Genomic DNA, 12,498 nt, shown 5'->3' with positions numbered 1-12,498 from the left:
GGTACTGCTGGTACCACTGGTACCTGCTGATAGAGTCAACAGGAACTACACAGATGTGAGATCCCATATCTGATCCCAGCAGCCGTTCCACTTCTAAATTTACTCTCTTAACAGAAGAGTTTAAATGAGGCCCGCCATGCCACCTCAGAACAGACACAAGCCCAATACCATTATGTCTCATTGCTGAAGCTTTCTTTACCAGGTCATTCTCAACTGCTTTTGTCTGCCCCTCCCACTATTACCATGTTGTCTTCCTTTGTAAAGTCTTTACATAGTGAACCTACATCCTCTATCACCTGACCCGAACTTGCACTAGGTTTTTGTGACCTGGTAATCTGGCCCTAGTTCATCCTGCAACAGTTAGCCAACACCTCTACCATGTGAACTACCTAACAACAAAACTTTCTTCTTCTTGACAGCTTTTTCTGACTTCTTACTTTTCAAACACTTTTTGAAAGTTAGTTGTGTCCTGTCTACTCCTATATCTATTTGTGGCTCGTTAGTTTCCAACTGTGTCAACAGATCAAACCTGTTTTCCACATTCACAACCACACTGCCTGAGAACATCCTATTTCTTCTATAACCTGTTGTCACTTCCCACCTGTCTTTTCCCTTCTCTCCCCTTAACCTTTCCAGATCTTTTTTCACTTTATCTAGTTCCACCTCAAGGGCAGCAATCTTCTACTCGTGTTCCAGTATCTTCCTATCTCTACAGCAAATCCTACACAACAGATGAGACTTGTTTATTTCTCCAGTTCCCACACCACTACCGTCACCCACATGAGAGATCCTGTAACAACCCTCACACCACATCCCGGAACTAACAATCCTAAGGCAAGTTTTTACATCAAAGCACCAGTGGATGAAAGGGGTGAACTGAAGGGTAGCAAGCACTAAGTAAACAACTTCCTCCATACAAACTCAGGTAAACTCCTGTAGTTGTGTGTTCACAGTCTTCCATCCACAACAATAATATGGCGTCATTGACTGGAAGGGTAGTTACAAAGTGGTAGGAGGCCTAACACCTTCTACTGCAGTAGAAACTTTATTTCACATTTCCAAATGTGGGTTTGTTATTGCAAAATGTTTCAGTTTTTTTCATCTACAATCTCTCAAATTTTTAAAATAGCATTCTGGTACACCCTGTACAAAGATGTAACAATACACACTAGGCAATTCAAGAATACTCTGCTTGAATATAATGTAAGATACCTGATAAACACTGCAACCAGGGAGACTGAAACTGCCAGTCTGCAATAGATAACATAATCACTGGTATTCGTCTTTACGATCTTACATCTTCTGTTATTATAAGTGCTTGTCAGACCACCATGCTGTAGAACTAAGTGTGCACATAAAAAATGCTCCTACACACAGTTGCTATAGATATATTAGGATGAATACAGACCAAAATATAACTCATTTGAATAATATGCTAAGGAATGTGGATTGGAACAGTGTTCTAACGACACTTCATAGTGTTACGGCAGATTCTCAAGTGAACTATCCTACATTCTTAACCAAGCCTGCCCATTAATAAAAAAGAGAATTCAGTCACATGTTGTAACATGAAACTGGATATCAAGTTCAGTCACTGAGGCTAGAGAAAAACTAAGATGGTATGAGTATGCTATGTTAAATGACTTGAGCAATAAAAAATTTAAAGAAGAGTTCGAAAAGTATCAGAAATACTATGTAGACCTCCTAATTTCGGAAAAACAGAAACATTTTGAAAGTGTCATTCAGATTTCAAATAATATCTCCAAAACATCATGGTCACTAGTAAATAGGGAAATAGGTAAATCTGAGAAACATACTTACTGATAAACGGCACAATAGAAACTGATCAGAATAAGATAGCAGATCTATTTAACAATTACTTTGCCTCTGTTGGCTCCAGCATAAACAATCAGCTTAAAAATCATAAATACAAATTCAGAGGAACACCAGTGTCAGGAAGTATATTTTTGATGCCAACAAGTAAAGAAGAAATAATTAAAATAGTGAGTAGCTTAAAGAATTCCCATGCAGCAGGATATGATGGTCTTAGTCTGGACACTCTTAAGAAATGTATACATAAAATTACATCACCTTTATCAACAGTTATCAACTCTCATATGGAAGATGGTCTATTTCCAGATGAGTTGAAAATTGCTCGATTTGTGAATATTTTTATAAAAGGAAACAGGAATCTAGTAGAAAACTTTCGACCCATTTCTGTTCTTCCAACAATATCCAAAATCTTTGAGAAAGTAATATACATAAGAATCTGGTACTTCCTGGTATGTAAAAAAGTTATTTCTAAGGGGCAGTATGGGTTTGTCAAGGGGTCGTCCACTATTACAGCAGCATCCAACTTAATCGTAGGTGTCACTCAAGCAATAGATAATAAAGAACATGTATGTGGCATCTTTCTGGACTTACAAAAAGCATTTGACTGTGTTGATATGACCATATTGCTGGACAAACTGTGTAACTATGGCATTCGAGGCACTGCCCATAATCTGATGAGGTCCTACTTGACAAATAGTAAGCAGTTTGTGTCTATTAGCACTACAGAGGGAGCATACAAATCAAACACCACTGACATAAATTTTGGTATTCCACAGGGGTCAATATTAGGACCACTTCTTTTTATTATTTATGTTAATGATATTCAGTTCATAACAAACCATGCAACAGCTATCTTATATGCAGATGATACCACATTAATATGCTGCAATCCAAGCTATTCGCAGCTCGAAGTAGAATCCAATACTGCAGCAGGCTTAATTCTGCACTATTTTAATGAAAACAAACTAAAATTAAACACAAATGAATCTATCTATATTGAGTTTGATCTTGGGAGGCAAAAAACTCATGAAAACCAAATCTTAATGGGTGACGAATACATTAAAAAACAATATTCGACCAAATTTCTTGGCCTGACACTTATGCGGAGTTAAACTGGTCTGATCATGTGATGATATTTGCAAAAAGCTAAGTACTACCATATATGTCCTAAGAAAACTGACACCTTTTTGTAACATCACCACTCTGAGGCAAATATATTTTGTACTATTTGAATCCCATCTAAGCTATGGGATAGAGGTATGGGGATTCAGCAGTAAAGGTAATATGAAAAGTGTACTTATCTTACAAAAGAAGGCACTTAGAATTATGGGAAAGAAATGTGCCAGGGAGTCCTGCAGAAATTTGTTTAAAGAATTTAAAATACTAACTGTTCATAATCTGTATGTGCTGAAGATAATCATTATGGCAGTAAACAGTAACAAAACACTTAATAAAGAAATACACAATCACAACACTAGAGATAGAGAGAGACCCCACATCATCTCTCATAGAACAACACTCTATGAGAAAAGCCCTCACTATGCAGGCATAAAACTACTGAATTGCTTCCATCCTAATATCTCCAAATTGCCCATTACAAAACTAAAAACGAAATTAAAATTATGGCTCCTAAACAATCCTGTATATTCAATAGATGAGTTTCTAGATTTAGTAAACTTGTATGATGGAAGACCATCTATCTAAAAATACATGTAATCTCAGATCTTAGACTGTAAATATTTGAATGTCAGATATTAATACTATGTCACAAACTGTAGATTCCTTAATCAAAGTATGGCAATAACAATTTTTTATGTATAGTCCATATATGTAACTCTGTTCTCTCAACTAAATTTAGAAAAAGTTGTGTAGATAAAAGTGCCAGCCAACAATATGTAACCCTAGTAAGTAAGGCTCTGACTTATCCAGAAGACTGGAACAAAAAAAAAAAAAACCTTTTTTGTAATCAGTTGATGTTGGATCAAAATAAATAAATAAATAAATATTGTAAGAAAAACAGATGCTTTAGTTACCTTATAATGAAATATTACTTATTCACAAATATTTAAGCATAAACTTCTGCTTTAAAAAAAGGAAGAAAATATTTAACATAAACAGAATTTTAACAGGAGTTGATTTTATATGCAAAATTTTGTAAAATATGACTTAAACAATTAGCTTTAAAAAAACTTGACTGCATAATTATTTCAGTTACTAACATTTACACGAGATATGACTGATTAATTGTATATTTTAGTTTGGTTGGTTTCTTAGTCTGTTATGTTATAAATTACTAAACAGATCTACTATTACTTTGTCATTTCTGTAGAACATTCAAAATGGTAATTTTACAAGAAGGTAGGTGCATTATGAAATTGAGATAATATTCTTTTAAATTTGACAATACTTATTTCATTAATTATAAATGCATAAAAATGTTATTACAAATCATTAAAAATTGTGCTTTTGCTAATGGCTCTTTGTCTGTATCATCAAAACTTATATAATTCACAGTAGTTCCATACAACATTAAATAACAAATAATAAATGTGAAATGTGGTTATAAGATATTACAACAGTCAGTACTGTGTTCGCATAATACGTTAAAAAGTCTGTATTGTGATGATTAGAAATTATGTGCATCGTATACTCCAATATGTGAGATTCAGTCTTACATACAGAACCTACATTGATGAAGACTCTTTAGTGATTCTTCATAGGTGTGTCTGTTGAACCACTTATTCTGTTTATGAACTTCCAGCATGTGCTCTAACTCTTAGTATGCACATTTTTGACATGGTTTTTGCATTTTCGGATTTACCATCTTTGCCTATGTTACTGTGATTTGTCAAATGTGTCTCGGCCTGTAACTAGTCATCAAATGAATAAAAAAAGTAAATTTTGCGGCTTTGGCTGGTTCTTCATTGTACTTATTATGCTGATGAAGTATTTGTTCATCTAGCAAATCCTGATTCCTGGGTGAATATCTGTTGTAGAATTTGGCAATATCACAATTTTTGGAAGGAAATCACCTATAAGAAATAATTCATATTTTTAATTATTTTCTTCATTCCTATGACATTTTGTTTCATTTTTACTTGTTTTGCTAAACTTGGCTAAAATTACCTTGAAGTATCTTATGCTCTTCTGTATGTACACATTTCATGTTAGTGGTAAGATTCTTAATTAATGAGTAAATTAAAAAAGTGTAAATTCTTTTACTTTTTTTTGTGCCCTTGAGGAACAACTCACATGGGATTTGAAGAAGGAATATTTGTGTGTCAGCTCTTTGCTTAGATATGTATATTTTTGTGACTTCTTATGCTTTCCAGACGGATCTGTTGCAAATGCACTTCTTGGCTTTTCCACTGGATCATATTGTGTAAATGTCACAATATTTCATTGCTGCAACTGCTCTTTATAATCAGGTGGTGGTAGTTGCTGCTGTCACTACTGCAAGGCACGACTGATCATAATTGTGTGGTGGCATTGAAATTTATCAGACCAGGAGCCAGTAATACATGTGCTTGAGAAGAATCTTGCAGTTGGAAGAAAGCGGTGCTCCTAGTGTCCCCTGCTGGGAGCCGCAAAAAGACCTTCCACGCATGCACTGTGGGCAATGACTGTGCTGCCAGATGCTCCTGTGGTTGAAGGCCGTGCAGTCTTTGGGGAACTGCAGCCTGTTGGCGTAGGCTCTTAGTCATTTTAGAAGAAATAGAACTCTTCTGGTTCCACAAAAACTGTACGGCCTACCACAGATGCATAAGGATGGGTCCCCTCTTTGCCCAATAGTGAGCAACATTGGAGCTTCAACATATTTTCTGGCCAAACGTCTTACTACGGGATCTCTCATAGGCAAGTGTAATCACCATATCTAGTATTCAGAGGACTACATAGGACTCCTGAAGACACTTAAGCTACAACTATTGAGCCTTTAGGTTAGCTTTGATGTTGTATCTTTATTTGTGAAAGTACACTAAGTGATCAAAAGAATCCGGACACCTGGCTGAAAATGACTTGCAAGTTCATGGCACCCTCCGTCAATAATTCTGGAACTTAATATGGTGTTGACCCACCCTTAGCCTTGATGACAGCTTCCACTCTCACAGACATACGTCAATCAGGTGCTGGCAGGTTTGTTTGGGACTGGCAGCCCATTCTTCATGGAGTGCTGCACTGAGGAGAGGTATCGATGTCGGGCGGTGAGGTCTGGCACAAAGTCAGCCAGTCCCTTACAGGGATGTTATTGTCATGCAACCACTTTGCAACAGGCCATGCATTATGAACAGCTGCTCGATCATGTTGAAAGATGCAGTCGCCTTCCCCGAATTGCTCTTCAACAGTGGGAAGCAAGAAGGTGCTGAAAACATCAATGTAGGCCTATGCTGTGATAGTGCCACGCAAAACAACAAGGAGTGCAAGCTCCCTCCATGAAAAACATCACCTCAACACAACACCACCGCCTCCGAATTTTACTGTTGGCACTACACATGCTGGCAGATGACGTTCACCAGGCATTTGCCATACCCACCCACACCCTACCATCAGATCGCCACATTATGTACTGTGATTCATCGCTCCACACCATGTTTTTACACTGTTCAATCATCCAATGTGTACGCTCCTTACACCAAGCGAGGCATCATTTGGCATTTATCGCCATGATGTGTGGCTTATGAGCAGCTGCTTGACCATGAAATCCAAGTTTTCTTACCTCCCACCTAACTATCATAGTACTTGCAGTGGATCCTGATGCAGTTTGGAATTCCTGTGTGATGGTCTGTATAGATGTCTGCCTATTTCACATTACAACCCTCTTAAAACTGTGGCGGTCTCTGTCAGTCAACAGACGAGGTCGGCCTGTATGATTTTGTGCTGTACATGCCCTTTTACATTTCCACTTCACTATTACATCAGAAACAGTGGACCTAGGGATGTTTAGGAGTGTGGAAATCTCGCGAACAGACGTATGATGCAAGTGACACCCAATCACCTGACCACATTCGAAGTCCGTGAGTTCCGTGGAGTACCCCAATCTGCTCTCTCATAATGTCTAATGAATACTGAGGTTGCTGAAATGGAGTACCTGACAGTAGGCGGCAGCACAATGCACCTAATATGAAAAACGTATGTATTGGCGGTGTCCAGATACTTTTGATCACATAGTGTACCTCTACAGGATTCATTAGAGCGTATCAGCAGGCAGTTTGAGGAAGACATTGTGGCATTGTTTAAACAAGTGCTTACCTCAACTTATTTCTTATTCAGCGACCAGTATTTTGAACAAATGGACAGTGTCGCCATGGAAAGTCCTCTGTCTCCCATGGTGGCCAACTACTTTATGGAAGACTTTGAGGAATAAGCTCTGCAGTTGGCAAGTCTCAAACCTTTCTGCTTTTGGCAGTATGTTTACGATACATTTAGGGTGTGTCCTCATAGGATAAAGACATTACCTGTGTTTCTCCGGCATCTGAACTCACCATTCCAATATTCTGCTCACAATGGAAGTGGTAAAGGATGGTATTTTACTTTCATGGACATCATAGTCAGAAGAAAAGCCAATGGTCCACTGGGACACAGCACTATATGGAGCCATATTTGTAGGCCACAAGTTGTTATCAGCCTGCACAGAGTGGTAGTGTCTTATGCTTTTTGGTGCATAGAGCACACGTGATCTTAGATGCTGACAGTCTACCTAGTGAGCTACAACACCTAATAACGGTATTCCAACAGATTGCCCATTCTGATAGACAGCTATGCCATGCATTCAGTTTACAAACCAAATTTGAAGCAGGGATGTAAATGAAGATGTGGAGGCACCCACTGAAATGGCATTCTTGCCCTATTTTGGCAGCTTGTCTTCAGTAATAGAATGAATCCTCAAAAGGCACAATAACAGGTGCATTTTTCAGCCACTGGCAAAATTAAGGAGTTTATTGTGCTCAGTCAAACATGATGTTGGCCTTAGGAAATGTGGCGTGTATAATATACTGTGCCAGTGTGGAAAATCTTATACTGGGCAGACGTGCCGAACTGTGCAAGAATGTTGTGTCAAACACCATCGTCATACATGCCTGGGCAACCTGATAAATTAGGAATAGTGGAACATTGCTTTCAAATGGGGAATTGAATGTTTTACAAAAAGACTGAAATTTGGTCCCCAGCATCATCTTCCTGGTCTGATAAATTTCAGTGCAATCACGTGATTATCATCAGTCATGCCTTGCAGCAGTGACAGCAGCAACTACCACCACCTGATGATTTTGAGCAGTTGCATTGATGAAATATTGTACGATTTACACAATACAATCTGGCAGAAAACCCAAGAAGTGTATTTGCATGTATATTTTTTGTTTTTATGATACGTTCCTCACTCTTGAGGATCTCCTCACTACGTGCCTATGGAGAAAACAGTGTATCTACTCTAATTTAATCTAGTAGTATCAGTTTTTCATGATGAAAGTTGTTATGTTGCATATTTATACACAGGGTGATTTTATTCTGTATTGACTGTTTGTAAGACAACCTTTTGTGTTTGGTTTGCTTTCTCTATCAGAAATTCTTGTGTTTTATCAATGGTTATTGTATTGTTATCATCCTTAAAAACAATTTGGCCTCCATATGTGTGCAGTCTATGAAGTCAACAGTATTTACATGTTATTACTTTTCTGTTTACTTGGGAAATGAGGAATGTAGAGCCAGAGGGAACACAATTCAGATGTTTGCAGTTACTTTAAATTTATACCACAAATAATGCTCTGTTATCCACATGTATACTTACTACTGACATGTATCATGAGGAGTGGGGGGGGGGGGGGGGGGGGCAAGGGAAGAGGAGGAATAGTGTTTAATTAGCTTTATGATGTAGTGAAATACTCAGGAAATTAACTACTCATGCAATTGTCTTGTGCAGACTTGTGGAACTCCAACATCTTCCTTGGTCAAATCATGATGTACTAAAAGTCATACAGAATGGTCGATTAAAGGAGCACATGGAACGTGTCAGCATGGAGACCGTCCCTCGTCTGTCATACCTGTTACAGAGGGCACTAGTGCGCATTGGCCGTGAGGCACAAAGGCTCTCTCGCCCTCTTGGCATGTGCAGCAAACAAGAAGTCAATTCTGCTCTCCGAATCACCTTATGTCCTGCACTTGCTGATTCCTGTACTAAGGTATTAACTGCAGTTTAAATGGTGCTTTATTATCATTTGATATTTTTGATAAAATATTTGTATTTCATTGTACTTTATTTAATGCATTGAGAGTATTCAAATTAGAAAAAAAAGGAATAACCATGAGGGAAGTCTGAATATTGAAGAGGTTTTATTTATTGTTTTCATTCATTGCAAAGCTTGTGAAGCTTCAGTTGGGCACAGTTGCTTGACTTACTGTGTAATTGTATCAATACGAGAAAGTATAAGGGTTGGAACTTTAATAGTGGCAAGTATTTATTTACAGCTCATACAAAATAGATATGCGTTTCAAAGTTTTACTGACCTTCAAAGTAGTCACCAGCATTGTGCATAACCCATTGCCAGCAGTGTGGGAGTCGTAGGATACTCTTAGCAGTGCCACTTGTGTTGACAGTTCGAGTGGCACGGTCTATTGCCCAACGAATTTGTAGCAGCTCCAAAGCAAATGCCATGAAGTGTTTCCTGCAGTTTAGAAATCAAGTTGAACTCACGAGGGCTTAAGTCAGGGGAGTGCAGTAGGTGGTATAGCACTTAGCAGACCCATCAGTCAAACAAATCAGTAACAGCTTGCACTGTATGTGCTTGAGCATTGTCCTGCAAAATGATGATCAGGTTCTGCAGAAAGTGTCATCACTTCTGTCTCTATACTGTTCATTTTTGGAACACAACCTCTGACCAGCTTAGAGACAGAGGTGATGACACTTTCTGCAGGACCTGCCCATCATTTTGCAGGACAGTGCTCAAGCACGTACAGTGCAAGCTGTTACTGATTTGTTTGACTGATGGGGCTGTTAAATGCTATACCACCTACTGCACTCCCCTGACTTAAGCCCTCATAATTTCAACTCTATTTCTAAACTGAAGCCCGCATCTCGTGGTCATGCGGTAGCATTCTCGCTTCCCACGCCCGGGTTCCCGGGTTCGATTCCCGGCGGGGTCAGGGATTTTCTCTGCCTCGTGATGGCTGGGTGTTGTGTGCTGTCCTTAGGTTAGTTAGGTTTAAGTAGTTCTAAGTTCTAGGGGACTGATGACCATAGATGTTAAGTCCCATAGTGCTCAGAGCCATTTTAACCATCTAAACTGAAGGAAACACTTCACGGCATTCACTTCAAAGCTGCTACAAATTCATCGGGCACTAGACTGCGCCACTCAAACTATCAACACTTGGCACTGCTAAGAGTATCCTACGACTTCCACATCGCTGGCAATGGGTTATACACAATGCCGGTGACTACTTTGAAGGTCAGTAAAAATTTGAAACATGTATTTATTTTGTACGAGATGTAAATAAATAGTTCCCACTATTAAAGTTCCAACCGTCATATGAGTAACCATTGAGAGACGCTGCTGGTGCTGATTATCTGTTAGTTTTACAATCATGTATGACATATGATTTGTCATAATTATCATGATTTCTTGTATTATAAATTAGAAATGTATAAAGTCAGAATGCACAGTGCAATTACTCAAATGTAGCATGCTGTAAACATGTGCTTGGCAGAGAAGATTAGACCTCAAACCGCACTGTACAGAACTACAACATATTGTCACTGGGCACTGTTTGTAATTGATTCCTGCATCGTAACATTGGATGGATTGTGGCATTGACCGCAACTGAATTTACAGTACCCTAACAATAGCAGCATTCAGTAGGTTACTGGGCACAGTGAACACCATGTGTGGAATCACCACCCTTTAGCTAACTTGTGAATTGGAAGAACTTGGTACATTCAATCAATTAAAATAATGATTAAGAATCCAAATTACTTTGTTTTATTTTTTGAGTACAGTGCTAGTAATTCAGTGCGCTCCTAATTGTAATCAGTCCCTTGGAACTAAGACCCTCATCACATCTTCTAGTTCTACAAGTTCGAACAAAACTATACCTATACAAACATTTACGTACCGAAACATTAAATTATTACTGTACTGCTCAATACTATTTATGCTTACGCTTGCTAAATTTTATCAATAAACTTTGAGAAAATCTGCTGCCTTCTCAGGTATATTAATTCACTGGTATGTAGTGTGTATTGTTAGCTGCAGATGTATGTGATTATACTGATATTTTTCAAAGGAATTAACTACCCACATATGTAAATACTGAATCCTGTTTGCATAACAGTTTCCAGAATTGGTCTACATAATGTAATACCTTAAAACAACCATTTTAGCTGCTGGTGATTTATTGTGGGTTCCATAAAGATTCTGTAGTGATACATATGGCAGAAAAGGTTTGTAACTGGAACAAGAGCTATCAATTTGGTAACACATTGAATCCCATTGTTTCTATGATTTGCTTGGACTGAAGATGAAAGAGTACGCTGAGGACCAAGGGGAGCAGCAACTGACCTGACATCTACATTTTGCATTTCCACCATTGAGCACTTTGCCTGCTGGCAATGTCATCGGTCTTGCAGTTATGATCATGATGCGTACACAAAATGCGTACAGCATATTAATAAATTGTGTGACTTGGGCAGCCAATGTCAATTAAAAACTGGAAACTTTGCCACACATGGAGAGGTCCTAGCAACCATTTCATCACATCCTTACAAAAAAAGAGAACCTCATCTTTCAACTGATATAAAATCTAGTTACAGATTCAGATAGAAGGGGAAATGACAAATTCAGTGACCATAATCACTGGTTGATTATCTGTGTATTAAATGATTTGGAAAACTTAATATGCAAATTTCTTGTATAAAATCAATTTTGTTCGAGATTGTGTGCCCACTGATGTGTTGCTGATTATAGAACCATTGGATGAGTAGTTTGGATACCTGTGTAGCATATTATTGAAAAAAGTTCACAGATAGTGTGGACAATTAAAGGAAGAAAAGCTGTTTTGTTCAGATTTGGCTCATAGTGCAGAGGAGGACCATTTTTCTATACATCCTCCAGTGGCATCACTTTAAAATAGTCAACTTAAGAACCTGGAAGTCACCTCCACTCCACTGCAAAAAAAGCAGTGGGAGAGGCCAGCACAGTCTTCCTATATTTTAGTGCTGGAAGCATACCAACTAGACAATAAAACTAATGGAGACATACTCTCCAGCCCCACTGTCATGCACTCTGTCATGTCATCCATTTGGTTTTGAATGGCTTGTGAAGATTGATGCAGAATTCTGCAGCCATCTCAGATAGCAGTATGTTCTAACCTCTGTCACCTTGGACAGATCTGCAAAGAGTAATCATGGTAGCAATCCAGTCATGTTGTGAGAGGATGCGCTCAACTACCACAGTCACTGAAATTCAGTGCATAAGCAGCCTGCTTTGTAAGGAGACCACAGACTGTATGCCGATGCTACTTCAGTAAGAATTGCAGAATGCTTTGCATTCAAATCTAGTGGTCAATCAATATCTCCTTTTATTTTCTCAGAGCAGTTTCCCACAATATTCACCATTTAGAACACCCTAGAGACTGGAAAAACTTTTCATTCATCTTTTGTATCCTTCTTTTATAAATTCA

General features: G+C 38.3%; 1 protein-coding gene across 5 annotated transcripts in view; it reads left to right on the top strand.

Annotated features, from left to right (window-relative positions):
* LOC126174976 (ankyrin repeat and BTB/POZ domain-containing protein 2) overlaps positions 1-12,498 on the top strand; it is a 595,788-nt gene that overhangs the window by 463,793 nt on the left and 119,497 nt on the right. For all 5 annotated transcript variants that reach the window (XM_049921452.1, XM_049921451.1, XM_049921450.1 and 2 more), the window contains one exon: positions 8,747-9,005. In XM_049921452.1, coding sequence (XP_049777409.1) covers positions 8,747-9,005 — 259 coding nt within the window. The remainder of the gene's footprint in view (positions 1-8,746; positions 9,006-12,498) is intronic.

Source organism: Schistocerca cancellata, chromosome 3 (genome assembly GCF_023864275.1).
Source record: "Schistocerca cancellata isolate TAMUIC-IGC-003103 chromosome 3, iqSchCanc2.1, whole genome shotgun sequence".
NCBI lineage: Eukaryota > Metazoa > Arthropoda > Insecta > Orthoptera > Acrididae > Schistocerca > Schistocerca cancellata.
This window is presented reverse-complemented; position numbering and strand designations above follow the sequence as displayed.